The sequence below is a fragment of the Culex pipiens genome, chromosome 2 (assembly GCF_016801865.2).
Source record: "Culex pipiens pallens isolate TS chromosome 2, TS_CPP_V2, whole genome shotgun sequence".
Classification (NCBI taxonomy): Eukaryota; Metazoa; Arthropoda; class Insecta; order Diptera; family Culicidae; genus Culex; species Culex pipiens.
This window is the reverse complement of record NC_068938.1, coordinates 180,960,475-180,987,747: the sequence shown is the minus strand read 5'-3', so window position 1 is coordinate 180,987,747 and position 27,273 is coordinate 180,960,475. Positions and strand designations below refer to the sequence as shown.

Sequence of the window (27,273 nt, the reverse complement as noted above, 5' to 3'; positions counted from 1 at the left end):
ATTTCTTGCCGCATCCGGCCATTGTGAGCGTCGATTCTGTTTCTAGATGTTTGAAATAAATAAAAATTTAGTGATTTCAAAACAAATGCTTCTGTTTATTTACCTTCTGCCCTCAAAATGATTGTGGATCACGTTGTGGATCGCGTTCATCAAACCAAATTCGAGCAGTTTTTGACAGTTCGCAAATCGAAGCAAAGTTGCTGTTCAGCTTGCGATTTTAGTTGAATCCAAAACAGATTTTCGCCAATCCAGCTAAAATATTGCTGTTTTTGACGCAACCGAACGATGAGTGACGCCAATTAAGCGTTGGAAGAGACTGAAACGTCGGAACTTGCTTACGAAGACCTAGAAATGCTGGAAAACGAAGGGTTTGAGTTCAGTTTGCCTGCAGGTAAGTAAAGTCATTTTTTTGTGAGATTCAAACTCAAAATAAAATCAATTTTTAGGGGATACCAACCTTGAAGGTGTTAAGATAGAACCGGAAGTTGTCATCTTCAAAGAGGAACCCATCGGAGACGAATCTTCAACAGAAGCCGACCATGATCCAATTCTGTACCCTTCAGCTGCGGAAGAAGGTTGTCTATTTTGCCAAAATGCACCTCTACAGGAATCGATTCCTGGTCACGAATCGATCCGTGTCAAGAAGATTGAGTTTGTGCTGAATACAAAGTTGCAAACTTCTGGAGCGCCTTGTTGCTGCAGTTGCTGGAGTACCTTCCAAAGTTTCTACAAATTCAAGCGATCCTGCTTGCTGGCACTGTCCAAAAGGGTCGAAGCCATGAAGGTCAAGATTGACGAGATCAAGACCGAATTGGAGGGCGGTTCGTCAGAAGAGGTCGTTGAGCCAAATGCGGCGCAGAAAACGTGTAAAATTTGTTTCAGGAAATTCAAGACTTTTCAAACGCTGCGATTGCACGTGACGAACCATCGAGAGCCGAAGCATTGCTGTGAGAAATGTGGTGAAAAGTTTTTTTACACGTAAGATTGATTGGAGAATGAGACTTGAAGTTTATGATAATTTATTCTTTATAACTTTAGGAAGGACTACAAGAAACACAGCACGGAATGCTTCGTGGATAAGCTTCTAGAAAGTACCGTTCCTTCGAGCGATTTGCTGATGCCAAAAACCGACCTTCCTGACCAGCAAGCCGGCGTACAGGAAGCCGAACCATCCTGCAAACACTGCAACCGTCCCTTCCCCAAAGAAGCTCTAAAAGCTCACCGGCAGCAATGTGAGCAGCGACCTCCGCGGCGTTCGCTCAAGAACATCCAGTGCGCCCACTGTCCGAAACGGTTCGCGCGCGATGCTTCCTACCAGCTGCACCTCAACTTCCACAACGGCATCCGGACGGTGCAGTGCCGCAACGAGGGCTGCACCAAAATGTTCACCATCGGCAAACGGCGCTACGAGCACGAGAAGAACTGCATCAATCCGCAGAACGTTCACATTTGTCCCATCTGTGGGGCCCAGCTGCGGACGGACAAAACACTGCGCGAGCACGTTCGCAAGCACAGGGATCCGCGGTTTGAGTGTGCGCTTTGCGAGAAGCGTTTCAAGACCAAGTATGAATCGGTTTGATGAGTTAAGTGAAGAATATCGTTCTAATTTTGGTCCTTTTTTCAGCGACGAACTGAAGAAACACACAGCGGTCCATACTGGCGAGCGGAAGTTTCAGTGTCAAACTTGCGGAAAGAGGTTCAAGTCGTACGAGGCCAATCGGGTTCACCAGCGGATTCATACCCAAGAAACGCCGTACGCCTGTACGGTGTGCGGGCAGCAGTTTCGGTACAACTGTTTGCTTAAAACGCACATGGCGAAGGGGCATTGAGAGTGCGTGTTAAGTTTGTTAATATTAGAAACTACACTTTACGAAGTTAATGAAATCCTAAAGGTTGCATATGGGATTAGTGAGGTTCCTTATCCACAGAAATACTATGAAATAAACAAAAACGCCATGTTGACCACTTCTTGTTTTACTCTGTGGTTTTACTGCTGTTCGTTATTTTTTGTTTAAATTTTATTCATTTAAGGATCAGAGCATTTAGTACGGTATGTCCACGTATCCCTCTTTTTCTGTATATTCTGTGAAATGTGATCCGTTCTCAGAATCCTCTCTGCGGTAAACACAACGCAGTAGGGCTTCCCGCTTCAATGGAGCACCCGATTCGAGTGGTAGAAATGACAGCAAAGAAAAAAGCAAAAACTGCTCGAATGGAATTACACTCAAACTCCGATGGTTTGACACCAACTGTTGTCAAACGCACGGGGTCACTTTTTAGTTTGATACCCTTTTTACACGGAGTTCACATACACTACCAAACGTTTGTTTTGATAGTTTGCGTGAGCGCCGTATAAAAAGTGACAGTTCGTCACTTTTTAGTTTGACTTTGACCAACCAACGGGGTACAAACTAAAAAAGTGTCAAACGAAAAAGTGACCAACCACCGGGGGTTGAGTGTAGTACATTCGAGCAGTTTAAAGGGCTTGCTCGAATCCGTGCCGTTCTGACAGCCAGGCAACACTGCAAACTTTTGTTTATGTTTACTTTTGGTTCAAAATCAAGTTCCTTCATCGTTTATCGCACAAAATCGCAAAAAAAAACTTAGTTTTTAAGGAAAATTGAAATAAAAACTGTACAAAACTAAGCTTAAAGCACCATGCCACGCCTCACCAAGCAAAGACGAGCAGCCCAGGCCCGAGAGCAGCGCAAAAAGCTGAAGCAAATCGCACCGGATCTGGATCCGACCACCTGGATGTTGATGGCCGTTGGTGAGTAACGATGTCCTAAGGGGGTCGCATCGGAGTGTTTAATTCAACGATTTTGTTCCAGAAACTGAGGATCCGGAACCGGTCGTAACTCCAGCGGAGAACGAGGTTTACCTTCCGGAAGAGGCGGTTCTGTTGGATGAACCACCTGTGCCGAAGCCGAAGGAAGACGATTGCAAGCAAGTTGCAGCGCCAGAAGTTGGTAGTTGTGTCTTCTGTTCGCGCGACCTGCCCAACGACGGGTCTGCCGGCGAGGTATCTGCGTTACTCGAGAAGATTGAGTTCGTGCTGGCCACGTCGGGGCTTTCAAAGTCGATGCCATGCTGCCTCATGTGCTCGCAAATGTTCGATTTGTGTTGCGACTTCAAGCAGAGATGCCTGCAGGCTTTGTCCGAGCAGAAGGAGCTTCTGAAGGAGAAGGGCGTGGAACCGGTGAAGCCGGTTGAGGAGGCTCAGAAGCTTTTCAGTTGTCCCATTTGTTTCGTAACGTTCACCCAAGAGGACGAGTTTGGATATCACACGAACAAGCATTATGGTAAGAGATTTTTTGCATTATCCTTGAATTAAAATTAAAAAAAAAAATGTTTTAGGCATCAAACCCTTCCGATGCAAGAAGGGATGTAGGAAAGCGTTCCACAACCCAAAGAATTGCTTCATCCACGAAGTCCTGTGTTCGGCAGTGCCGCTTAAGGATTGTGACCAATGTGCGCTAAGCTTCGCTACGGACATCGAGCTGGAGAGGCACAAAATCATCCACAATGAGCCCCAGTTCTCGTGTCCTCGATGTAGCAGGACGTTCTTCTTTGCGTAAGTTTTTGGTGTTGCAATCTTGCAAATTAATCGAAAGGTTCCTAATTTTAGACTTGATTGCGAAAACCATGAGCGAGTTTGTCGCTCCCAAGCGGAAGATCCACTTCAAGGTATTAAACCGGAAGACGCGTTGCAAACTCTGGAAGGAGATTTTCGTGTTGACAGCTTGAATGCTTCCGAAATTGTCGAGAAGATGCCCGAACCACCTGTTGAAAACCTAGATCCAGATGTGGAGAATAACTCCGTAGATTTAGAATGTTTAGGCACCATTCAGAACGTCAACTTGACTAAAGTGCACCAGGCCAAATGTAAGCGCTACGTTAAAAAGCTAAAGATCCGCCAGTGTGCACTCTGCGGCAAAACCTTCAATAGCAGTGCGGCCTTTGAGACGCACCTCAACAAGCACGCCGGAGTTCAATCGTACAGCTGCAGAAAAGCCGGCTGTAGCAAGACGTTCTTCGGCAGTGAAGCGCGCAAAAGCCACGAAGTATACTGCGGAACCAAGGGCTACGTGTGCGAGGTCTGTGGCGCCACGCTCCGTTCCCCAACCTCGTTACGAACGCACCGGGCCAAGCATGACGCGCCCCGATTTGCGTGCCAGCAGTGTGACAAGCGGTTCAAGACCAAGTAAGGCTCATTTCACGCGAACAATCTCCTTCAAAATTCTGCAACTTCCTCATTTTTTCCCCCAGGACCGCCCTCAAAAAGCACATGCCGGCACACTCGGTGGAGCGCAAGTACGAGTGCGAAACGTGCGGCAAGCGGTTCAAGTCGGCCGAAGCGAACCGGGTGCACCAGAGCATTCACACCGGCTGGAAGCCGTACGCCTGTACGGAATGTGGCCAACGGTTCGCGTACAACTGCCTGCTGAAGCCGCACCTGGTGAAGTGTCGAGCGCAGTAGGATTGGTTGTGGTGTTAATGCGAAAACTTTAAATATGATACTAATTTTTGTTTTATTCTATGCTTCGAAATTTCCTGAAATTTTTAAATGAAATGATTTTTCAGGAAAATTATCGGATAAGTTTTGACATTTTCTAAAAGTCTTATAAATGAAGGAAACCTCCAGAATTCCGTGACTTTATTTAGAACAGCTGAAACCCGTATTCCTAGATTTTTTTTTTTTCATTTCAATCCATCTTTTCTAGGTTCCCAAGGCGGATAGATTGAAATGTAGAAAAAGGCACAATTTGAGAATAAAGATTGAAATAATACCTGGTCTTTTAAGGTGCTTCTGTTTGTTTCTTATGTCCACCAGCGGAGGGTTTTTGTAATCTTTATTTTTTTCCAATAATTTTAAAACGCTAACATTAAAAATATATCTAAAATTCCAAAGAAGTTGTGGAATTTATAATTCCAAAAAATATTAAATTCTTCAATTAGGGTAGAGTAGTCATCAATGAGACACGGGGAACAATGATAAAATGGCTCTCACAAGTCGTAGTTTCAACCAATAAGGCTCATATTTTTGGGAAAGGTGTATCTACTGGATACACGTCTGCCATAATAGTGGCTTTGGTTATGGACGCTCCCTTGCAAAGTTATTCATAAATGTTTGATTTTGGGGTGTGAAAGTAAATTATGACTGAAAATTACATTTTCGCTTATAGGCTGCCAATAATACAAAAACTAAAATTTCTCCAAACTTCTTTCGTCATTTCATAGGGCATGAGTTGGGCTACAATGGCCTTTCATTAGAATTGACCAAAATTAAGAATATACCCAGAATCCAGGACTGTCTCATTGTTCCCCACTCTTTTCAGCCTATGGGTAACAATGAGACACTTTGATTTTTCTTCATTAAACTTTTCAAAATCTAGGGAAATCCTTCAAAACATGAATCGGAAGTGATTTTTGACATATTTATTGAGTTTTGACTTCATTTCGCCAAACATATAAAGTTATATGGTATAAATATATGGATTTTACTAAATTTAAATACTTTTTAGTATAACTTTTGTTAATGAAAGCTTCAAGTTGGCAAAATTGCTTTAAAATGTTCAAGGTAAGTCACCTGCAATGGAACAATACAAAAACATGATGTTTTACTAGAAAAGTATTGATTTTTGTAAAGTGTCTCATTGTTCCCCACCTGTCTCATTGTTCCTGCCAAGTGCGTCTACAATGAGACAGTTGAATAACTCTGGCTGTAGAAGTCGGATCGATCTCATATTTTGATCAATGCTAGAACACATTAAAAGAAAGAAAATGTAACAAAAAGCTCATTAAAACATGCTGATGAAAAAAATACAAAAATCGTTGAAAGTTAAAAACCAAAAGTGTCTCATTGATGACTACCCTACCCTACATCAGCAACTTCTATAATTTAATTTTTTTTATTCTAAAACTTTTCAGGAGATTCTGAAATTAAAAAATAAAACTTACTGTCAAGCTGCTGTGTAGTTTTCCATGACAGCTGTGAAAATTTCACTCCATGTTACCGGCTCATATCTCTCTTTTTAATTTCTCGATTGTTGAGCTTTAGTATGACCCCTGAACTATTCTAAAGTGATTTAGAATTTTTAAATCCAGAATGGCGGCCAAAATGGCGATGATGAAATATTGAAAAATGCATTTTTTTAAATTTACAGTCAATCAACTATTCAATTGACTAAAATGGGGTCACAGAACTCGAACTTGAAGAACTTGTAAGAAAATATAAAAAATCGAACTTCGAATAATCGAGTCTGGACTTCTGTTCCTGTTCCATTTTGCAAAGTTCCAAAATTTATAAATTTCTGGCGCAAATGTTGTAAATAATAAATTCTAAAATGTTAAAATTATAAAATTCCCAAAAAAGTGCTAGTTCTTTATTGTATAAATAAAACAATTCTAGAATTCAATAATTTTAAAAATCTATAATTCTATTTTTTTATTTTAAAATTCTATAGTTTTGAAATATTTAAATAATCAAAGAAATTCTAAGGGTATCACCAATTCTAAATTTCTTCTATTCTACAGTTTTTTTAAAGGTCCTATAATAAGCTATTGTGTTTCATATGTTTTACGACCTTTAATAAAAACTCTAGCATTGGAAAACTTAAAAATACTTGAGAGCGAGTCCACGAGCAAAGCATACCCATCTCGCATCGACCTCACCAATCTGCCTGAAATTTTCAGGGGTTGTTTGTACATATAAAACTAGCATCTGGTCAAAATATGAGCACTCTAGGTCAACGGGAAGTGGGGAAATCGGGACACAAAGTTTAAAGGTTCAAAAACGTCAAAAATCGTAAAAAGGCTGTAACTTAGGCAAAATTTAATTTAATGTCAAAATTCAAAATGCATCTTGAAGGGCTTCAAAAATGCAACAAAATGCAGGGTAGAGCATCCAAATTGGTTAATTCTAAAGGGAGTTATTGGAATTTTAGTAAAAAATAGCCTAATTTTCAAACTCAAATAAAAAAGTGTTCCATCCAGATATCAACTCGGTTCGACCTGCAGCTTGTAGGGGACATCTGGGACTACCATCTGAGACTGAGACCGTTTTGGGTAAGGCAGTTTAACATATCAAATAGACACTTTTACTTTTAGTGAATTTTTTGGTAGTAAATTTTTGCTCGGAGGACCGCTTAGATTCCATTTTCTGGTGATAATTTTATCATAATCGTGTTCCTGAGACAATTTCACATTAAAAACATGCATAAAAATGTTTGTTTTCATCCCCTTTAGCCCTTTAAAAAATAAAAGTTTAAAAAAAACTTTGATTCACATTTATTGAAAATCAAGTTCGTTTCCAAGGATACTAGATGACACCAGAAAAAATGCAGCTTCTTAATTTTTTTTTATCTTTCATTTTTTAAAGGGTTAAAATGAATGATAATATACATTTTTATGCATGTTTCTTTTGTGAAATTGTCTCAGGAACACGAATATGATAAAATTATCACCATAAAATGGGATCTAAGGGGTCCCCTGAGCAAAAATTTACTACCAAAAAATTCACTAAAAGTAAAAGTGTCTATTCAATATGTTAAACTGCCTTACCCAAAGCGGTCTCAGTCTCAGATGGTAGTCCCAGATGTCCCCTACAAGCTGCAGGTCGATCCGAGTTGATATCTGGATGGAACACTTTTTTATTTCAGTTTGAAAATTATGCTATTTTATCACTAAAATGCCAATAACTCCCTTTAGAATTAACCAATTGGGATGCTCTACCCTGCATTTTGTTGCATTTTTGAAGCCCTTCAAGATGCATTTTGAATTTTGGAATTAAATTGAATTTTGCCTAAGTTATAGCCTTTTTAAGATTTTTTACGTTTTTGAACCTTCAAACTTTGTGTCCCGATTTCCCCACTTCCCGTTGACCTAGAGTGCTCATATTTTGACCAGATGCTAGTTTTATATGTACAAACAACCCCTGAAAATTTCAGGCAGATTGGTGAGGTCCAAACGACGTCCCATACAAAGGGGTATGCCCTGTTCGTGGACTCGCTCTTGAGTTTTCAAATTCTGAAATTCTGAAGATTTAAAAAGTCTCATCTATTATGGGTGATTCCACCTCAATCGTGCACAAAGAGTTATCTACGTGCGCATGTATTGTGTGCACGTACACGAAAAAGATTGAGGTTACATTTTGTATCCTCCAGTAAAACAAATGGCGTGCTAGTGTGCGTGAGATCGGGCTTAGATAACCCTATGCTATTTATAGATCAAATCTTGAAAAAAGTCTGGGGTTAGCTTGTAGAAGGCTTTCTAGTCAGAACTATACCAACACATGCAAAGTATGTGTTCATTACAGCTGGACGATTGTTTGCATCAGGTTTCCTATCTCTTTCTAGCAAAAGTTTTTTGTCAGGCGACTTCTAGCTGGTTTTTTTGACTGACCGCCCGATATGTCAGCCAACATACTTCGCAGGGCTGTGACAGCTCGAGCTCGATCATTGTTTGCATCAGGACACTGTGACGAGAAGTTCATCATTTTTGAGTTAAATTATATTTTTTTCACTGGGCCTAGAAAGCCTTAGAAAGTAACTTTAAAATTTTAAAACATTTAAGAAAATTCTGAAAATCCCAAGAAAATTCTAATTGACAATATAATTATGTCAAGTAATGTCCCAAAATACTAAAATTCCTAAACTGTAAAATTCTTTAATAAAATTATAAAATTTTAAATCTAATAATAAAAAATTTAAATAACTACTTGAACTTATAGTTACTGTTTTGTTTGGCAAACAAAATTATAATTTAGTCCATTGATCTCGAATTTGAGAAATCAATGCACCCCTAAATTGGAAAATTAACATTGGTGGAAACCTAGGTGGAAACAGTTTTTATGGTTTTTTATTAAGAGGTTACATACATGTAAATCGGCAAACATGTCAAGGGTTGGTATTGGTACACACGCAAACTTTTTTAAAAATTGTTTTCAGGACTTTAACATAAACATTTTTAACTATTATCAACATAAATTTGAAGACATTTGGTTGCATCATTGCCGAGATATAGCTACACTCAAATCCCGATGGTTTGACACCAACTGTTGTCAAACGAACGGGGTCACTTTTTAGTTTGACACCCCTTTTAAACGGAGTTTACACACACTACCAAACGTTTGTTTTAATAGTGTGCGTGAGCACCGTGTAAATAGTGACAGTTCGTCACTTTTTAGTTCAACTTTGACCAACCAACGGGGTACAAACTAAAAAAGTGTCAAACGAAAAAGTGACCAACCACCGGGGGTTGAGTGTAATTGAAGTAAGCAGTTTCAAAAAACGGGTGCCACGATATCTCAACACTGCTTCGACCAAATCGGCTCAAAATTTTTGTGAAGACTAATTAAACCAAGGGGTTGGGCACATGCTTGATCCGTATGGCATTTGGAGCAAATCCAGTAAATAGTGGTAAATAATGGTAAATACGGATTCACGAGGATGAACTTAAAGATTTAAGAGAAAATTTCGATCAGTGTGGGCTGTGACGTTTCTAAACGTCATTGGCAACTGTCACCTAGATTAGTTTTGTATTTTGAAGAAGATTCGGATGGAACTAGAAATACTAGAACTACCCAGACTGGAGCCGGAAGCTGAGGAATTTGGCCAAATCATTTTTGGTCAAACAGCACCTGCTGAATAGAGCGGTAAAGGCGAAGGTGTCGTTTACCTAGTGATGGAACTGGGTTGTCGTTGATCCAGTTGTGTACGGCAAAAAATTGGCTTGCTGTGTTCGACACCTGTAAAACCGGCACAAACCCCTCCCCCCACGAAGCAGCACCTAGCATCCCCGCTGATCGTGTGCAAGCTTACCCGGGACGACCCCGACTAAAGTATCGCTCTTGGGACAAGGCCCTGCGCACGGGGTTGGGCACATGGTTGATCCGTAGCGCATTGGATTTACTTCCGTGAATATTTCGTAAATATCGTAAATATTATTTATCTGCACGATATTCGGAATTGAATTTTGTTCAGTGTGGATAGTGACAGTTCAGAACTGTCACTTGTTTGTTTCCTTCATTTACAAACTGTCACCGCTCCAATCCAGCTTGAGGTGTATTTTGTCACCTTCAGGATTTCCGGTGCCCTACGAAGATTGGGACAGCGGGACCAGATACGTCAGCACTACTACTTAAGAAGCAAATGCGGGTGATGACGGCAGGACCGTCGATGAAGCGGTCCCTGCCGGCCGAACTTCCACCACCCTCACAATCCGACCGCAGCCGTTACCGCAAGCCCAACCGGACCCGGGCATGCTGGAGCTGCTCACCAGCTCGGAGAACCATGCCCGCGTGTTGGAAGCCTGAGCCGTCGCAGTCAGAAAGCCGGCAGCGTTGCACACCCCCGCAGAACCAACGACGACGCAAGTGTGCTGGGGCAAAATAACGACCAAAAAGCACAATACGTGGGAGGGCGACGGAACGTTGACCATCGTGGGCGGGAAAAGCGTCACGTTGGGCGACGAGGACGGCAGGAGCTCCGGGTTGGTGAAGGGGGAGGAGCTGGAGGAGGGTTCGCGGTTGAGCAAGGAGGTTGAACTGGTGGAGCGGATTGATGGGGAGGTGGCCAAGGAGAATGATGTGCCGGTGAAGAGGGTTCGATTCGAGGCGAGAGGAGGGTTTAGGCCGCCGGCGAAGTCGATGTGCGCCGGGAGTCCGATTGTGGTGTCGACCTGGTTGGGACTGTGGGGAGGAAGCGATTGCGGACAAAGGGTTGCGTTTCGTACTGCGTGGCTAGCATTTGCGGCCGCACCAGCGAGAAAGGGGTTTGGGAATGAAACGCGAAGACTCGGAACAGTTGGGAGCGATTTTGGCCGACGAGATGGGACTGGGGAAGACGTTGCAGACGTTGGCGTTGATCTACACCTTGAAGAATCAGGGACCTTACGGGCAGCCGGTTGTGAAGCGGGTTCTGATCGTGACTCCGAGCAGTTTGGTGGACAACTGGGATCGAGAGATAACAAAGTGGTTGAAGTAGGAACGGATCTTTACGTTCATCGTGGGGCCGAATAGCAAGTTGAAAAAGTACGCGCACCTGTTCGCAACCCAACGAGTTGTCGCATGGGGGGAGAAGGGAGAGGAGGGGCGGTCAATATCGTTTTTTTTTTCATCATATCTAACAATACAAAAAAACTGATTTCACAAATAAAAAGAAATTAAACCACCGGCGACTTTTCCTTGGTCAGTGCGGACGCGTCCCAGACGAGCTTGGCACCGTCTCCGATGAACATCTGCACCAGCTACTGGCCGGCCAGCTTCAGGTAGGTCGACTTCGGTGGATGAATTCTCAGGTTCTTGAACTTGTCCTTGTGCGTCGTCGGCAGCACGACGGCCTCAATCAATTTCTGGATTTGCCTGTCCAACCCGCCAATGTCCGAATACTGCTCGGTCGGCCGGAAGTGTCTCCAGGATGAGGTACGAGTCCTTGTTTACGCCCACCAAATCGCCCGGCTTGAGTTTCTCTGGATCAACCAGGCCAAACACGGGCAAAAAGTACGTCTGCCGTGTCAAAGTCTTGATTACGGTGCGCTTGCCCTTCCGCTTGGAGTCCAGCACCACCACCGCCCCGTCGTCCTCCGTCTCCTGAGGGTCCACGTCCAGCAGCTCGATCGACTTGTCCTCCTTGGTTACCACCATCTCGATTGCTGGTGCCTTACTGAGTCCAAACACGCACTAAATTCAACTCAAAACAATGGAAAATCCGGATTTACTACGACGAAGCTGCTGGCCCATGAAAAATTGATTTTTGTTGTTGTTTGTAAACAGTGCGCGCGTTTGCGATGACAGCTGTGAACACTGAAATAAAATTCATAGAGGAATGGTGTATGCACGTAAATATGGATGCACATACGGATTAACTTATGAAATAAATGCAATATATTTGGAGTGACCACCTCGTGAATTAAACCGTTCCCGTGTGCATGACGAAGGCCGATTTTCAAAAAGTTTATTTTTAAAAAAGTTAAAAATATTTTTGTGTTTTTCATATTAAAAATCGTCCGTTTATGATTTTTGTATTTAAAAAAAAAGCAAAATTTAAAAATTGGGCTTCGTCATGCACACGGGATATGTCTTGAGAGTCTTCACCCCAAATTTCAGCCAATTTGGTCCATCCAATCTCGAGATATCGTGGCACCCGTAAATCAACTCGGTGTTCCGAGAAAAACGCTCCCAAAGTTTGACAGTCCGCTTTGCGCATGGCAGAACTTTAAACTTAAATCGTCTTCTACTCACTTAAAGCATTACATATCTTCATGAAACTTTCAGGAGTGATTGGAATTCATCTTTTTAAAGGATTTAATAAATATTCCGAAATATGAAAAATTTAGATTTTCTACATGTATGTAACCCCTTAAGCGTGTTATGTTTTCACTGAACTGTCAGTAATCGTTTGTTTACAATCAAAATATTTACAGAAAGTAATATTATTTCGGATTCAGCATAATTTTTTTATTTAGCAAAATATAATCAAAGTAAATTTGATCAAAATTCTTATTTGGAACGTGTAAAATCGTTAATATGTTTCCAAATTAAGTGGGAAAGTGTGCAAATTGCTGGGATCTCAAGCCGGAACAATCTACCAACAGAAGCGAAGATCAAACCAACATTATCAGCATTCCAAGTTTTTCGTTTAATTTAACTAGACGAGTTTTTGAAAGTGGAATGAAATAACTGTTATCTGACCTGACAGCAGGTTTTGGAGCACTTAAAAGCTTGAAATTTAGAAATCGATTCACTATTTTTGTTGATCTTTTTTTGTTCTATCTGAAATCAATCGGTTACGGTAACGAACTAACTGTTGTCCCTTAACTTGTCAACGAAAATGGACGATTCACTGAACACTACCCCAAATCCTGTGATGGGCAGTCACGAGGGTAAGATGATTCCCCTTGGAAAGATGCAGAAATTAAACATCCATCATTTGTAGATGAGTTCCAAGAGCAAAGCGCCTCAGAAGGTCCGGAAGACGACGAGTCTCCCACCGAAGACAACAACTCGTCCAAGATCTACAGCTGCGACCGGTGCCCCAAGCGATACGTCCAGCTGGCCCATCTGCAATCGCACCAAAAGTACTGCAAAACACCGCTCGAAAAGGTCGAGAGCAAAACACAGATGTGCCATCTGTGCCCGGCCAAGTTTAAGAAAACCGCCGAGTTCCGGTACCACATGCTCAAACACAACGGCGAAACTCCGTACGGATGCCGGTCCGAGGGTTGCACGAAGGGATTCCACTCGCCGAAGGCTCGCTTGGCGCACGAGAAGAAATGCGGGAGAGAGCAGCAAAGTGGACCTGGGGAGGTGGTGTGCGATGTTTGCGGAGCGGTTTTTAAGTCCGCTAATGCCCTTACGCAGCACGCGCTCAGCCATCGAGAACCGAGCCACGAGTGTCACATCTGCAGCGAGAAGTTTGTGAGGAAGGGTAAGCTTGGTTCACATTACCGGAAAAAGCATAAGGTTGAGCCGCCGTGGAAGAAGGAAGCTGGGGATGGTGAGAGTTCTGAGGAGGAGGACGAGTGCGGCGATTGTGGAAGGGTCTTTGACAGCGCTACCAACTTGAGAATGCACAGGAAGTTCTGCAAAGCTACGGCTGGGGTGCTGACCTGCGAGCAGTGCGGAAGGGTTTTCACGGATAAGGCCAGGTTCGGTTACCACATGAATCAGCACAACGACGTTCGACCTTTCGAGTGCCAGATCGAGGGCTGCACGAAGTCGTTCTTTAGTCCGGACACGAGGAAGAAACACCATCGGGTGTGCGGCAAGTCGGACAAGCCGATCGAATGTACCGTCTGTGGGGCGAAGCTGAAGACCTCGGACTCGCTGAGGACGCACATGCAAACGCACAGCACGGGACCGCGGCCAACGTGCCACATCTGTGGGCAGGAGTTCACCATGAAGGGGAACCTGCGCGAACACCTGAACCGGCACGCGAATGGTACCTTAAAGGGAACTCGGGTGAAGGCGACGCTGAAGTGTAAGAGCCGATATCAGAGTAAGTTTGGTGGGTTGGTTTGATTGTTGGAACTCATGTTGGTTTTTGCATTTCAGAGCGCGAAGAATCTTCAGACGAAGATGAGCCTAAGAAACGGAAAAGTAAACGGAAGGCAACTGCTGAATCGACACCGGAACAACCCGATTCGGTGTTTGAGGTGGACGAGGTCAAGCAGGAGATCGTGGAAGGTTTGTACTCTTGTCGTTTTCTTATCTTAGCTCAAGGTTCCAAATCGAAGCAATCAATGGGAAAGGATTGTGACTAAGCTGCTACAATGGTGACAAATGCCTCTTCTATGACATATTACGGTTTCTTGCAGAGGAGATCATCGTAACGGAACATCAAGTTCCACCGGAATCCGATCTTCCGCTGAATCAGCGCACCAAACGCCCCAAGCGAGCCCGTGCAGTTCCAACCAGCAGCGCCCACAAATGTACCGAGTGCGAAGCCACCTTCACCAAGGCTCACTCGCTGAAGAACCACATGCAGGTGCACTCGAAGCGACGCTACGAGTGTACGGTCTGCGGCAAGAAACTGCTAAAGCAAACAAGTCTAGACGTTCACATGCAGAGCCACGAGCGCAAGAACGCCGACAAGTCGTCCGACTCGCTGGAGATTCACTCATGCGACGATTGCTGCAAGAGCTTCGTCGATTTGAGGGCTCTTGAGGCGTATCGGGTTGACTGCGAGAAGATTGGCGCGCCTCTCGCTACCTCTGGCAGCTATTGTCACCTGTGTCCAGCGGCATTCCAGGACGCGGACCAGCTGCGGCTTCACCTCGGTGAGCACGACGATGAGCTGGAGGACAACAGGCTCAAGTGTCGTCGCGAGGGTTGCGAGGAACGCTTCAGCAACTGCGGAGACTTGTGGGAACACGAAGCGCGCTGCGAAGAGGTTGGCCACTTTGTTTGTGACATCTGCGCGGGACCGGTTGAGGAGTTTGACGAGCTGCGCCGCCACGAAGAAGCTCACTTGGAGCAGGCGGCAAGCTGTCGAATTTGCGGGGAGACGTTCTACTCGGAGTGAGTTCAGCAAAAGCTCGGTAAATCTTCTTGACTTGATGAAATTCTAACTTTACAGAACCGACTCGGAGCACCACTGGCGGACCCACTTTGGAGAGGCGCTTCCGGGCGAGGAACTGCCGAAAGATGCCAACTGGCGGCTGATGGAATCGATGCCGGAGAGCACGCACTGTGAGTTGTGCAGTAAGGGGTTTGTCACCGAGTTGGTGCTGCGACTGCATCGGCAGTTTTGCGAGCAGAGGTTCTAGGTGAAAAAATAAGTATTTTAAAGAGGTAAATTAAAGAGTGTAGAAAAGAAAAGGAAGAATTAGTGTTCTTTCAACATAGAAACTTCGAAAGTACCTTATCCAGGGTTGTTACGGGAGAGTCGACAAAAAATCCGCCAAATCCGCGCCGACCTAAAATCCGAAACCGCGCAAAATCTACGCTATATAAAAAAATATCGCGACCAACAATTAAGAAATTTTATTTTTTAATAAATAAAAACTAATTCAGAAAGTATTTGATTAAAAAAACTCGTTTTATGGTTTAAGGCTCCAAAAGAATGAAAGCAATAAATCCATAAAAAAAATCCTCAAGAGACGGTTAAGGCAAGGGTCATGAATAAAAAATCTTCAAAATAGAAAATACAATTTTTAAAAACCTAAAAATTTAACTTCAAAAATATAACCTCAAAATTAAATCAAAATCTAAAACAATAATATGATCAAATTTTAAATTTCGAAAGTCTAAATATTCAAAATCTAAGAATTTTTATACATTTTGTAATCCAAAATCCTCGCTAAAATTTCACTACGAAAGAAATTTAATTTCCGATATTTAAAATTATGTCTTCTCATAATTTCAAAATCTCTTACATAAAATAGGACTTCAAAAATTGTGGAAATCAAAAATTTAAGAATTTAAGAACTAAGAATTTAAAAATAAAATTATTTAAGAATTTACGAATTCCAGGATTTAAGAATTTAAGAATTGAACAATTTAAGAATTTAAGAATTTGAGAATTTAAGAATTTAAGAATTTGAGAATTTAAGAATTTAAGAATTGAACAATTTAAGAATTTAAGAATTTTTAAATTTTAGAATTTAAGATTTAAGAATTTAAGAATTTGAATTTAAGAATTTAAAAATTTAAGAATTTAAGAATTTAGGAATTTAACAATTTAAGAATTTAAAAATTTGAGAATTTAAGAATTTAAGAATTTACCAATTTAAGAATTTAAGAATTTAGGAATTTAGGAATTTAAGAATTTATGAATTTAAGAATTTAATAATTTAAGAATTTAAGAATTTAAAAATTTAAGAATTTAAGAATTGAAGAATTTAACAATTTAAGAATTTAAGAATTTAACAATTTAAGAATTTAACAATTTAAGAATTTAAGAGTTTTAGAATTTATAAATTTATAAGCTTAAGGATACTAAAATCATTTTAGATTTGACAATTTTTTTTCCATATTGTTTTGAATTTGATATTTTTTAGTTTTTAAATTTTGACTTTTAAATTTTGATTTTTTTTTAATTTTCAAATTTTAGATTACCCAAATTTTTGGTATTTTGAATTTCAGATTGCTAAAATTTTGAATTTCGAAATTTCAGATTTTTTTAATTACGATTTTAGAAATTAAAAAATAATAATACGTATTTTGATTCTTTTTTTTATTATAAAAACTATTAAAACATTTTTTTTCGAATTTCTGATGCTTTGAATTTTGAATGTTCTGATCTTTTTATTTTCGCCAAGAATGTTTAATTTTAGAAAACATATTTCTACCGATTAAATTTCATTCCAAAATTCGAAAGTGGAGGCCAGCTTCTGTTACGTCTAATCAAGCTCATATTTGGCGCCCACCAGAACAAGCCCCAATAATTGTTTTTGTTACACATTTTAATGTCTATATCTTCGGGAAAAGTTTGTAATATTTGATTTACAAAATTAAAAATTTTATAAAACCTGAATAAAATTAAAAATAAATAAGGTTAAAAATCATTACTCAAAACTCAAAAGAAATTAAATATTCAGAGCCGGAGATTAGCATAGCATTAGCATTAGCATTTGGAGGACGCCCCACCACCGGAAGGCTCCACAACGCTTATCCCACTGTTTGGTCTGGTTGTGTTAGACCCTCATCCGGAACAATAATCCAACACGGGAGATACCATGTCTTCATCTTTTGATGAGTGTGTAATACAGCCCAGGGCATAAGGGGGTCCACGCCGGGTCCAAGCTATCCTCGGGGAAATGAAGGAATGTTAGTAAACACCTATCTAAAGTGCGCAGGGACCCCTACGTCACCTTAGTGGTATAGATGTTTGTAGGGTGGTTTTGGACTCAATGTTAGTAGGAGAGGTAGAACCCTAGGATATACCCCGAAAGGTATTGCGGGCGAATCAAGTAGAGTTATTTTTTTTATTATTAAACTTATACTTGTGACTGTATAGTATAAAAGATGCATGATTTATTTTTTTTTATTTTAAGCCACGGCAGATATAACGCGACGAAGCCGTGCATGATTAAATTGTCTGTAGTAATACTAAACCAACCATTTCCTCAGGTAAACACAATGCCGATTAAACACAGTTTTAACATGTCTGCTGTTAAACTCAAGCTATTGACTGTAAGAGTAAAGCGAAGTTTATATATATTTCTATAAATTATTGTGTGTTTAAGCGAAATTCGAGGTTAAAAATGATTTAACGCATAATTAGAATCTTGAATTTAAACTCTTACAGCAATGCGGAGTGAACATCAAATATTTATTTATTCATTTGTTTTATTTAAATGCGAGAGTTAGAATTTAAATTAAAACGACCGATTCGAAAAGCATTTAATTAGTTAGAATTTAATTATTTTTTGTGTAATGGGATTAATCAGCATATTTATATTTAAAAAAATCGAATTGATCGTTCAAATCCTAAAGTTTAACCGACGCGTAAAAAACTGTACTAATAAAAAGAAAATATTTGTCATTTACGTTATCCTGAAAGAAAATGCATAGAAATTATAGTTCGTGGCCCACTATCCGCTCTCATTCAAACACGCATTTGCACACACACAACATAGAACGAGCTCACCAAATTTGAGGGATCCTCTTGCGTCGATGTTTGTTAGCTTTGATCAATGAAGCGATTCATGTTCAAAGACTCTTGAGCTGGCATTTCTTCTCTGTTTCATTTTTCAACACTTTTTCATGTCTCACTTTCCCCTCTCAAAAAGAATACAATTTGTTTAATTTCCTCATCATTTTCTTAAAGTTAAAAACAAAAACTATTTCCACTGGGTGTACCCCATTTGGCATAATGGACATTTGGCATAACGGGTTTTCAAGATGGACGTTTGGCATAATGGACGTTTGGCATAATTGGTCCAAGACATCAGGGACGTTTGGCATAATGGACATTTGGCATAATGGACGTTTGGCATAATTCGTTCAAAAACCATCAAGGACGTTTGGCATAATGGACGTTTGGCATAATGGACGTTTGGCATAATTGACGTTTGGCATGATTATTACTAGCTTGTTTTTTTTGTTAATTATTTGTCATTTTCACGAATGAAAATGTATATTTTTTACCTTTTTTATATTACTTTAAGAGATTATCATTTTTTTCTATAAAAAATTAGGTATCTCTATATTTTTTCCCAATAGTAAATTCTTTCCATTTTGAATAATTCACAATAAATCTTTTCAATGAAATTTTGATATTTTTATTAAATAATTAACATGTCTCTTGTTAGCTTAAGATTTTTCCCCTTTCAATATAATTAGGAGTAATTTTTTAAATGAAATTTTCCCTTCTTTTATATGAAATTCATGATGAGAAAAACCTCTTCAAATCTTCGACAATTGAGCTTTTATAATGCAATTTTCCCTTCTTTTGATAAAAATTTTACTTGAAGAAGGAAATTTCTAAATAAATTCACATTTTTCCCTTCTTTTTCGAATTTAATCTAAAGAAACCCTAGAACTGGGCAGCACTCATCCGACACGAGACTAGCGGAAAGATTCACTGACACAGAGAACACAGTTCTACATGACCGAGAGAATTATGCCCTCGAGTCCATTTTCAAGAAAAAGTTCATCCTTCAAAACGAAAAGTGTTCTCTACGGGAACTGAACCAGAGACTAATAATAGACTAACCCAATGACTAAACTGCCTTGGCCACAGCAGCTTGGTGACACAAGAGTAGTCAGATTTCGATGTATGACTCTTGTTGCAGATTTACTGTTTCAATTAATTAATTAAATTAATTGTTTTGCAGGTGTGAGTTGGTACCATTATTCTATCGAGTTTAGCATTGAGCTCTCTATAAATTTTGATGGAATTATACTCTCGATCCTGTATTTTGGGTGAATGGATGTCGATGTTGCTTTTCTTTAAATATTTTACAATTAAGTTTTTTTATTCAATTTTCCCATCATTTTTTATATTTAACTTGAAGAAGGGAAATTCTCTTATAGATGTTGTCTTTAAACATTTATATAATTTCTGCACATTTTTCTCTGTTGGTTTAATTTTTGCAATAAAGTTGTTTATGGAATTTTCCCTTCTTTTATTTATTCAATACTAATCTTAAAGAAGGGACAACTGCCTAAAAAAATGCTGATTAAATGTTATTTTTAAGAGAGGTAGGTGAAAAACATAAAAATATTGCGATAGTCAAACATTTCAAGATTGTCAAAATGTGAATCTTTAAATTTACTTTTCCTTCCATAAGTTGAATTTTATATAAATAAATATAAATTTTATAAAAAAATTCATAATCGAAGTTTATTGTCAAATATTCGAAAAGTATTGTTTTTAGAGATTTTCCCTTCTAAAAGTTGAATTTAAAATAAAAGAAGGGAAAATTTCATAAATCATTTGTCAAATATTTAAAGAAAGAAAAAATGTACATCCCTTATTAAGGATGAATATTAAAGAAGAAAAAATTGCATAAAAACAATGAATGCAAAATTAAAAAAAAAACAAAACTGCACATTTTTTCGATTTTTTGGATGTCGATGTTGCTTGTCTTTAAATATTTTACAATTAAGTTTTTTTATTCAATTTTCCCATCATTTTTTATATTTAACTTGAAGAAGGGAAATTCTCTTATAGATGTTGTCTTTAAACATTTATATAATTTCTGCACATTTTTCTCTGTTGGTTTAATTTTTGCAATAAAGTTGTTTATGGAATTTTCCCTTCTTTTATTTATTCAATACTAATCTTAAAGAAGGGACAACTGCCTAAAAAAATGCTGATTAAATGTTATTTTTAAGAGAGGTAGGTGAAAAACATAAAAATATTGCGATAGTCAAACATTTCAAGATTGTCAAAATGTGAATCTTTAAATTTACTTTTCCTTCCATAAGTTGAATTTTATATAAATAAATATAAATTTTATAAAAAAATTCATAATCGAAGTTTATTGTCAAATATTCGAAAAGTATTGTTTTTAGAGATTTTCCCTTCTAAAAGTTGAATTTAAAATAAAAGAAGGGAAAATTTCATAAATCATTTGTCAAATATTTAAAGAAAGAAAAAATGTACATCCCTTATTAAGGATGAATATTAAAGAAGAAAAAATTGCATAAAAACAATGAATGCAAAATTTAAAAAAAAACAAACTGCACATTTTTTGAGAGATTTTACCTTATTTGAGCTTTAAAATAAAAGAAGAGCAAATAGCTTTAAAAAATTTAAATGCATTTCGTTAAATAAGAGCAAAATGTACATACATTCTTTAGGTTGAATTTGAAAAAGGAGGGGAAAGGGTAAACAGTATAAATTTTTTATTGCTAAATTTCAAAGACTGGCAAAACTTACATCACTTTGTTAGGTTGAATTTAAAATAAAAGAAGGAATAATTGAATACAAAAAAATAGCTGCAAAATATTTCAAATGAAGACAAATCTCAATATTATATATTTATGAAAAAAATGCATTTTATATTTATGAAAAATTGCATTTTAAAGATTTATTAAGAAAAAAAGGAAAAAAAAAATTACATCTATTGGGAGAAAATGACAAAGATACTAGATTTTTTGAAAACAAAAATCATTTTTAAAGTAAAGTTATCTGCTTAGTAAAAAGAAAAAAACCTATAAATTATTATTCTTTACAAAAAATAAATACTTATTGAACAAAAAAAAAGCTAGCAAAAATTATGCCAAACGTCCATTATGCAAAACGTCCTTGATGGGTTTTGAAAGAATTATGCCAAACGTCCATTATGCCAAATGTCCATTATGCCAAACGTCCCTGATGTCTTGGACCAATTATGCCAAACGTCCATCTTGAAAACCCGTTATGCCAAATGTCCATTATGCCAAATGGGGTACACCCATTTCCACTTGTCTGTGGCAATCATCGCATCACACACACAGCTTCACCCCATGACATTTCTTTCAGCAGTGTACACCTCGATCAGACGTCATTCCAGGGGCACTCTCACAACCGTTCTCTCTTGCTTCCTCTTTCTGCTATTCGTCCCCTCAAAACCACTCAGAGAGTTGCCGACTCTTCCCAACACCACAACTCTAACGGCTCTTTCTTTGTTTTGTTCTCCCGCTCTTCTCTTCCAAAGCGCTCTCTCAAATCTTTTTTTCAAAACTCGCCCGCTCTTCTGCTCTTTTAAATCACTCTCACGCTCTTTTTCTCGCCTTGACGTTCGATTCTTTTCGCGACGCGCCCGCCATCTTGAACAATTGCGTGGTTTTCACAAAATTACAACATTTTGCAGCTGTATTTTAACAATGATCACTATCTCTTCCTAAATAAAAAAAAACTCAGCCCCGTTCACAGATCACCTGCTTGTACTCAGCCCCCAGAAACTAGCCAGAAATCCGGCCATTAAATATTCAGAGCCGGAGATGTTAAGAAATGACAAGAAACGTATAAAAAATAATTTCTACATAATCTTTATCTTCATTTTTCGACGTTTCGTACTAAGAAAATACAAACAAACATTTTCAAAATTGCCATCCGCGCGAAATCCGCGCCTGGGCAAAATTAGCCAGCAAATCCGCGCCAGATCCGCGCGAAACGCGCCATCCGCGCAATCCGCGCCGTCCGTAACAACCCTGTTTATCATGAAAATGTTTAAATGGTTTTGCCGTTGAAAATTCAAGTCGTATGAAGCTTTTCCATTGTTCTACAACTGCATACTAGAGTTCAGATTGAATGACCTAAAGCGCCTTATGGGAAATACATTGCGAACGCTAGTTTAAACATGAAATTTGAATTTCTTACTTCCAAACGACAGTGACAGTGCGTGGCCGAATGGTTACGCTGTCCGCTTTGTAAGCGGATGATTCTGGGTTCGATTCCCATCTGCTGCAACCTTCCATCGGATGAGGAAGTAAAATGTCGGTCCCGGCCTTGGTTGTTAGGCCGTTAAGTCATTCCAGGTGCAGGAGTCGTCTCCATGCCGTACGTACAAACAACACACCAAACCAAGCCTACTCCGGTGGAATCGCTGGCGGCGGTTGGACTCGCAATCCAAAGGTCGTCAGTTCAAACACTGGGGTGGAAGGTTCCTTAGAGTAAAAAGAGGTTTGGGTGCTCTCCCCATTCAAGCCTTCGGACTCCTAGGTTCGAGCAGAAACTTGCAATAGAGACCACAAAAGACCCGGGGGTTGTTAATGTGGATGGTTTGATTTTTTTTGACTTCCAAACGAACAGCGCCATCTATGAGAAATTTTGGCCCGTCCGGTAATCCATTGTTGCGAAGTTAAATACACAACAAATTTTACGAAAATTCCATTTTTCTGCTACATCATACCAGAATTCAGCGTGAATTTTCCAAAGCGACTTAGGAAAAATAAACTGTTTGTTTGTTTAATATTCAGGGTTCCACTTGAAATAACAAGTTTAGTTTTTATAATTGTTTTGCAGTATCATACCAGAGTTCAGCGTGAATTTCATAAAGCGCCTGATAAGAAATTCACTGCGAACGCTAGTTTCAAGGGAAGTTTCTCATAACTAAAATCACAAACTGAGCTTTCACTGATCTTTTACCACGCTTTTAGGCGCTTCTTCAAATTCCAACTATTTCTTCGTCATCGTCCGACTGGATCTGCTCTTCCTTAATGGAGATGATCGATTCAAGCGCTGTGGACGACTCTTCTTTTAGTCGATGCTTCCGCTTTTGGTGCGCTTTAAGATTATGGCTAAAACAACGTATTTTTTTAAATAGATTTGTCCAAACTTTTTCTTCAAGTAATTCCACTCACCTAGTAGGGCACATCTTCCCGCAGTCCGGACACTCGTATCGCGGCGCCGCATGACGGTGTTCCATGTGCGTTTTCAGATACGTTGCCGTCTTGAGCACCTTGTTGCAGATCGGACACTGCGTAAGGTCGGCGCCACAGGCGCGTTCGTGCGTTTGCCGTGCCGCCGGATTGCCGAAAGCGGCGCTGCAGTCCTTGGTGCGGCACGGAAAGGGCGTTTCGCCGGTGTGTTGGTTCACGTGGTACCGCATCGCATCGGAACGGGTGAACGTTTTCGGGCAGTGCGGACAGTTCCACACATCGCCGATTGTGGGCAGCGGGTTGTTGCAGAGTCGCTTGTGACGTAGCAGAAAGCCCGCCGAGGAGTAGGACTTGTTGCAGTGATCGCACGAGAGAACCTTAGCCGCGGATGGTTTGTCCGTCTGGTTGGGGTCGGCAGTTCCGCAATCCTTCTCGTGGTTGTTGCGGTCTCTGGGTTCGTAGAACTTTTTGCCGCAAGACTTGCGACATTCAAAGTTCAACTCTCCTTTGTGCATCGCCAGATGGAAGTTGTATTCATATGCGGTGTGAAACTTGGCCGGACAAAGGTGACAATACTTGAAACAAAACTCTAGGTGCTGTTTGACTTTTGTTTCGGAGGTGAAGGTACGCTTGCACTGGGGGCAGGGATGTTCCGGCGTGGGAATTTGCACCGGAAGAGGCTCAACCACTTCCTGATGCCCCAACCCGGGTTCTAGTTTAATACGCTTAGGTTCGGGCTCTGGCTCGACTGGTTTATCCGCTTCCGGGTGGCTCTTTTTCATGTGATTCCGCAATCTAAACCTAAAACAGTACACGTCAAGATCTTCATCCCGTTCCGTAAAAAAATACCAAACTCACTCGTGATGAAATCCGGCGCCGCAGATTTTACACTCGAGCGTAGGTTCCTTGTGGGTCAGCTTGTGGATGCGTAGACCGTTGGCCGTTTTCAGTGCCATGTTGCACACGTCGCACCGGTAGTGATCCAACGAGCGGCCACAGGTGACGTTGTGCTCGTGCCGACGCATCGGAGTCGTGAACGCTTCCGAGCAGCCTTCGTTGTAGCATTTGAACGGTTTTTCGCCTGCAACAATTGTTCATACTGTAGTTCATGATGAATTTCAAGCGAAACTTCACGCTGAACAGTAGTATTTCTTCCCAATACCTACCGGTATGCTCGTAGAGATGATACCTCAATCGGGTGGCTTTCTTAAATTCCATCTTACAAACGGGACAAACGAAACCCTCCGTCGGATCGTCATTGTGGCAGGCCCGCTTATGTCGCAGCAAGTGTCCCATCATCCCGTACTTCATATTGCACTGATCACACGCGTAGATCTTCGTCGGATCCGCTTCCTCCCCATCCCGCACCACAACCGGTCCGCACATCTTCTCGTGCCTCCGCCGGTGGTGCGGATTAATGAAGGACTTGTCGCAACCCACCTGGCACTTGTACGGTTTATCGCCGGTATGCCAGTTCAGATGATACTCCAACGACTGAACTGACTTGAACTCCTTCTCGCACAGGTGGCAGCTCTTCCGCGCGAAGCAATTCCTCTTATGCCTCCGGAACAGTCCCGGCGTCTTGCACAGCTTGCCACACCGGCTGCACATCAGCTTCACCATACCGTCCACAACGACCTCGTCCTGCTCGACCGGTTCCTGGTGTTCCGGTCCGCCGCCACAGCGATGCTCGTGCATCACCCGGAACCGGGGATGAGGGAACGCCTCCAGGCAACCCGGCGTTTGTCGGCAAACGTACGGCCTCTCGCCGCTGTGTTCGTTCAGGTGATACCGGAGCTCTTGGCTAGTGGTCAGCACCTTCTCGCACAGGTGACACGGATGGTAGACTGGCTTGTTGCATCTTGCCCGGTGCTTGCGCAGATATCCGTCGGTGGAATAGCTCCGGCCGCACTCTTCGCAGGTGAATTTGGCACTTTTATCAGCCAGAGTACAAAGTTTGCTATCATCGCCCTCGTCAATGTCCTCCGATTCATCGGAACTTGAATCGTCACCGGTCCCGTAGCTCGGATCGGGGTCTGGCGACTTTTCAGGAACCGACTCTGGAACAGTGTCGTCGATCATAACCTCTCGTTTCACTTTGACAAGTTCTTGATCCACCGCCGGATTGGTCTTGATTGCTTCCATAGTTTATTTACTGAATTCACACTAGATTTACCAGATTTACAGATTAAAGAGGAAGATTCAGCTAATTTTCTCAAAATCGATCGCAAATTTCAACTTGTTTTGACAGATCGTAAAGTTTGTTTCGTGTTGTTGCGCTACACGCTGGCAAAAAATTGGACATTTTTAAGGTTAGGCTACACAATGCTTTTGATTCATTATTACTTATTTTCAACGTTATACACTGAAAGAAAGGCACTTAGCAATATCACATGTTTCACACGTGAATCTGCCCCATACGACTTGGCATGTGAATGTCATGTGCAAATCACTTCGAAAATTCTCATAGCGCGATCCGGTAAATTTAAAAGCAAAACACGTTAACTTCATGTGACAACGCTTATGAATTTGTAATGCTTTTCTCATTATTGTTAAATGATTTTGTAGTCTGAATCGAACGGTTTTCCAATGGTTTTCAGATGTTTAAAACGGTGAGAGGGGGTTTCTTTATTTTTTACATTAAATTTAGTGTTGAAAAAGGTTTCAAACATATATATTTTTTATTTTCAAAACCAAACATCTTCTTGGATACATAACTTTAAACCACGGACGATATTAAACTATACATTCCACTTCACTGGCATTAAATTTGCTCTGCTACACAGCCTGGAAGTGTTCGGACCAGGTTCCGACGGCGTTGTGCTGAGCTGTGTCCATCCAGGCGCTCAAAAAGAATGCCCTGCTGGGCCGATGTATCGTCACCGACAACCTCAAACACTTCTCGATCCGGCAGCTGGCGGATCCGAAGCCCGCCTTTGATGTCCATGACGAATCTTGACAAACACCGCTTGCAATCTTTCGTCCGGGATAACAGCTCCGGATCGGAATAGGTTCCTTGGACGATCTCTGGCCGATTTTCTGGAAAAAATAAAGTTAATCCGCATTAATTTCATTCAATGATGGGTTTCTCTGGTTCTTACTTACCATCAGCGCACAAATAGAAAAAAAAAACTACGGTAATTAGTAAGCAAAAAGGAGCTTTTCAATCCGAAAAGCAAACTTTGCACCATCATCGTCTGTGGCCATCTTACTCATGAAGAATTTTGGCCGTATGGCACCCCAAAACCAAAACATTTCAATCTAACGTGCTTTTCACTTCGAAATTGAAGGAAATGTCGAATGGGGCAATTCTAAGTGAAATTCATTTGAATATGAAATGAATAGCATGCGAAGGAAGAATGAATGATCTTTCGATAGCGATCAGCTGATTTTGAATGATTTTCACATCCATTTGACATGAAAAACATGTGTGGGTCAAAGGAAAAGCACGTGAATTTATTGTGTTGATTTTTGGAGACTTTCACGTGAAAAAACACTTGAGATTGCTATGTTGGTTTCTTTTAGTGATATGCGTAGCAAACTAAACCGAAAGTCGAAATTTATTTTTTTTTGACAAAATAGTTCTGGAGCAGCATTTGAAAGGGGCGGTACGGCATCCCAGTCACGACGTTCTAGCAGAGTTCTTACAGGGCTGGATATTCTTACAGCATTCTAGCAGAAATGTTCCAGAACTTTGTCAGAATCAGCTATGCTAGAATATTTCATGACTTACGGCCTTTGATTACACGTGATTAAATGGAGAGAAAGGCCATAAGAGCAATGTCGTAAAGCCCCTTTCAAATGTTGCTTCAGATTTTCGTTTTTTTTATATATATAGTTTATAGTTATATATATAGTTTATATATATAGTTTTTCAACGTGAATATTTTTTTGAGTGGCTTTACGAACAGCAGAGCAAAGGAGAGGGAGCGTTTTCTTGGGGCTTTTCTTCATCCTCTCTGGCTTGCTTCCAGTGCCGCTGCTGCCTATTTGAAATTTTTCTTGACCGATTCCTT

The 27,273-nt window shown here is 40.5% G+C and overlaps 4 protein-coding genes and 1 pseudogene across 4 annotated transcripts; 3 read left to right on the top strand and 2 right to left on the bottom strand.

Moving 5' to 3' along the window:
- Positions 1 to 156: 156 nt before the first annotated feature.
- LOC120426627 (zinc finger protein 555-like) lies at positions 157 to 1,882 on the top strand. The gene is made up of 4 exons (XM_052709083.1): positions 157 to 391; positions 447 to 978; positions 1,039 to 1,563; positions 1,625 to 1,882. Exons 1-4 carry the CDS (start codon positions 352 to 354, stop codon positions 1,827 to 1,829), a joined length of 1,302 nt encoding a protein of 433 aa, XP_052565043.1. The 5' UTR covers positions 157 to 351; the 3' UTR covers positions 1,830 to 1,882.
- Positions 1,883 to 2,583: 701 nt separating this feature from the next.
- LOC120426628 (zinc finger protein 79-like) lies at positions 2,584 to 4,661 on the top strand. The gene is made up of 5 exons (XM_039591420.2): positions 2,584 to 2,770; positions 2,832 to 3,302; positions 3,358 to 3,574; positions 3,629 to 4,204; positions 4,270 to 4,661. Exons 1-5 carry the CDS (start codon positions 2,659 to 2,661, stop codon positions 4,478 to 4,480), a joined length of 1,587 nt encoding a protein of 528 aa, XP_039447354.1. The 5' UTR covers positions 2,584 to 2,658; the 3' UTR covers positions 4,481 to 4,661.
- A 5,213-nt stretch (positions 4,662 to 9,874) lies between these two features.
- LOC120426629 (uncharacterized) lies at positions 9,875 to 11,908 on the bottom strand (annotated as a pseudogene).
- Positions 11,909 to 12,416: 508 nt separating this feature from the next.
- On the top strand, positions 12,417 to 15,368 carry LOC120426630 (oocyte zinc finger protein XlCOF6-like). Its single transcript, XM_039591421.2, has 5 exons — positions 12,417 to 12,882; positions 12,936 to 13,997; positions 14,054 to 14,185; positions 14,317 to 15,019; positions 15,078 to 15,368. The coding sequence occupies exons 1-5, from the start codon at positions 12,831 to 12,833 to the stop codon at positions 15,265 to 15,267; spliced, it is 2,139 nt and encodes a 712-aa protein (XP_039447355.1). The 5' UTR covers positions 12,417 to 12,830; the 3' UTR covers positions 15,268 to 15,368.
- A 7,634-nt stretch (positions 15,369 to 23,002) lies between these two features.
- Positions 23,003 to 25,500, bottom strand: LOC120426632 (zinc finger protein 878-like). Its single transcript, XM_039591422.2, has 4 exons — positions 24,424 to 25,500; positions 24,116 to 24,338; positions 23,240 to 24,058; positions 23,003 to 23,176 (listed from the first exon to the last, which is right to left on the bottom strand). Exons 1-4 carry the CDS (start codon positions 25,400 to 25,402, stop codon positions 23,044 to 23,046), a joined length of 2,154 nt encoding a protein of 717 aa, XP_039447356.1. The 5' UTR covers positions 25,403 to 25,500; the 3' UTR covers positions 23,003 to 23,043.
- Positions 25,501 to 27,273: the final 1,773 nt, after the last annotated feature.

What these genes read in the sequence shown, in the direction of transcription:
- LOC120426628 (XM_039591420.2), top strand. Translation starts at nt 2,659, where the DNA reads ATGCCACGCCTCACCAAGCAAAGACGAGCAGCCCAGGCCCGAGAGCAG. An exon ending in CTGGATGTTGATGGCCGTTG is followed by an intron (nt 2,771 to 2,831) that starts GTGAGTAACGAT and finishes ATTTTGTTCCAG; the next exon opens with AAACTGAGGATCCGGAACCG. An exon ending in TCACACGAACAAGCATTATG is followed by an intron (nt 3,303 to 3,357) that starts GTAAGAGATTTT and finishes AAAATGTTTTAG; the next exon opens with GCATCAAACCCTTCCGATGC.
- LOC120426630 (XM_039591421.2), top strand. Translation starts at nt 12,831, where the DNA reads ATGGACGATTCACTGAACACTACCCCAAATCCTGTGATGGGCAGTCAC. An exon ending in TGTGATGGGCAGTCACGAGG is followed by an intron (nt 12,883 to 12,935) that starts GTAAGATGATTC and finishes CATCATTTGTAG; the next exon opens with ATGAGTTCCAAGAGCAAAGC. An exon ending in GGGGAGACGTTCTACTCGGA is followed by an intron (nt 15,020 to 15,077) that starts GTGAGTTCAGCA and finishes CTAACTTTACAG; the next exon opens with AACCGACTCGGAGCACCACT.
- LOC120426627 (XM_052709083.1), top strand. Translation starts at nt 352, where the DNA reads ATGCTGGAAAACGAAGGGTTTGAGTTCAGTTTGCCTGCAG. An exon ending in TGAGTTCAGTTTGCCTGCAG is followed by an intron (nt 392 to 446) that starts GTAAGTAAAGTC and finishes ATCAATTTTTAG; the next exon opens with GGGATACCAACCTTGAAGGT. An exon ending in GGTGAAAAGTTTTTTTACAC is followed by an intron (nt 979 to 1,038) that starts GTAAGATTGATT and finishes TTATAACTTTAG; the next exon opens with GAAGGACTACAAGAAACACA.
- LOC120426632 (XM_039591422.2), bottom strand. Translation starts at nt 25,402, where the DNA reads ATGGAAGCAATCAAGACCAATCCGGCGGTGGATCAAGAACTTGTCAAA. An exon ending in GGCGCCGGATTTCATCACGA is followed by an intron (nt 24,059 to 24,115) that starts GTGAGTTTGGTA and finishes GTACTGTTTTAG; the next exon opens with GTTTAGATTGCGGAATCACA. An exon ending in GGGAAGATGTGCCCTACTAG is followed by an intron (nt 23,177 to 23,239) that starts GTGAGTGGAATT and finishes ACGTTGTTTTAG; the next exon opens with CCATAATCTTAAAGCGCACC.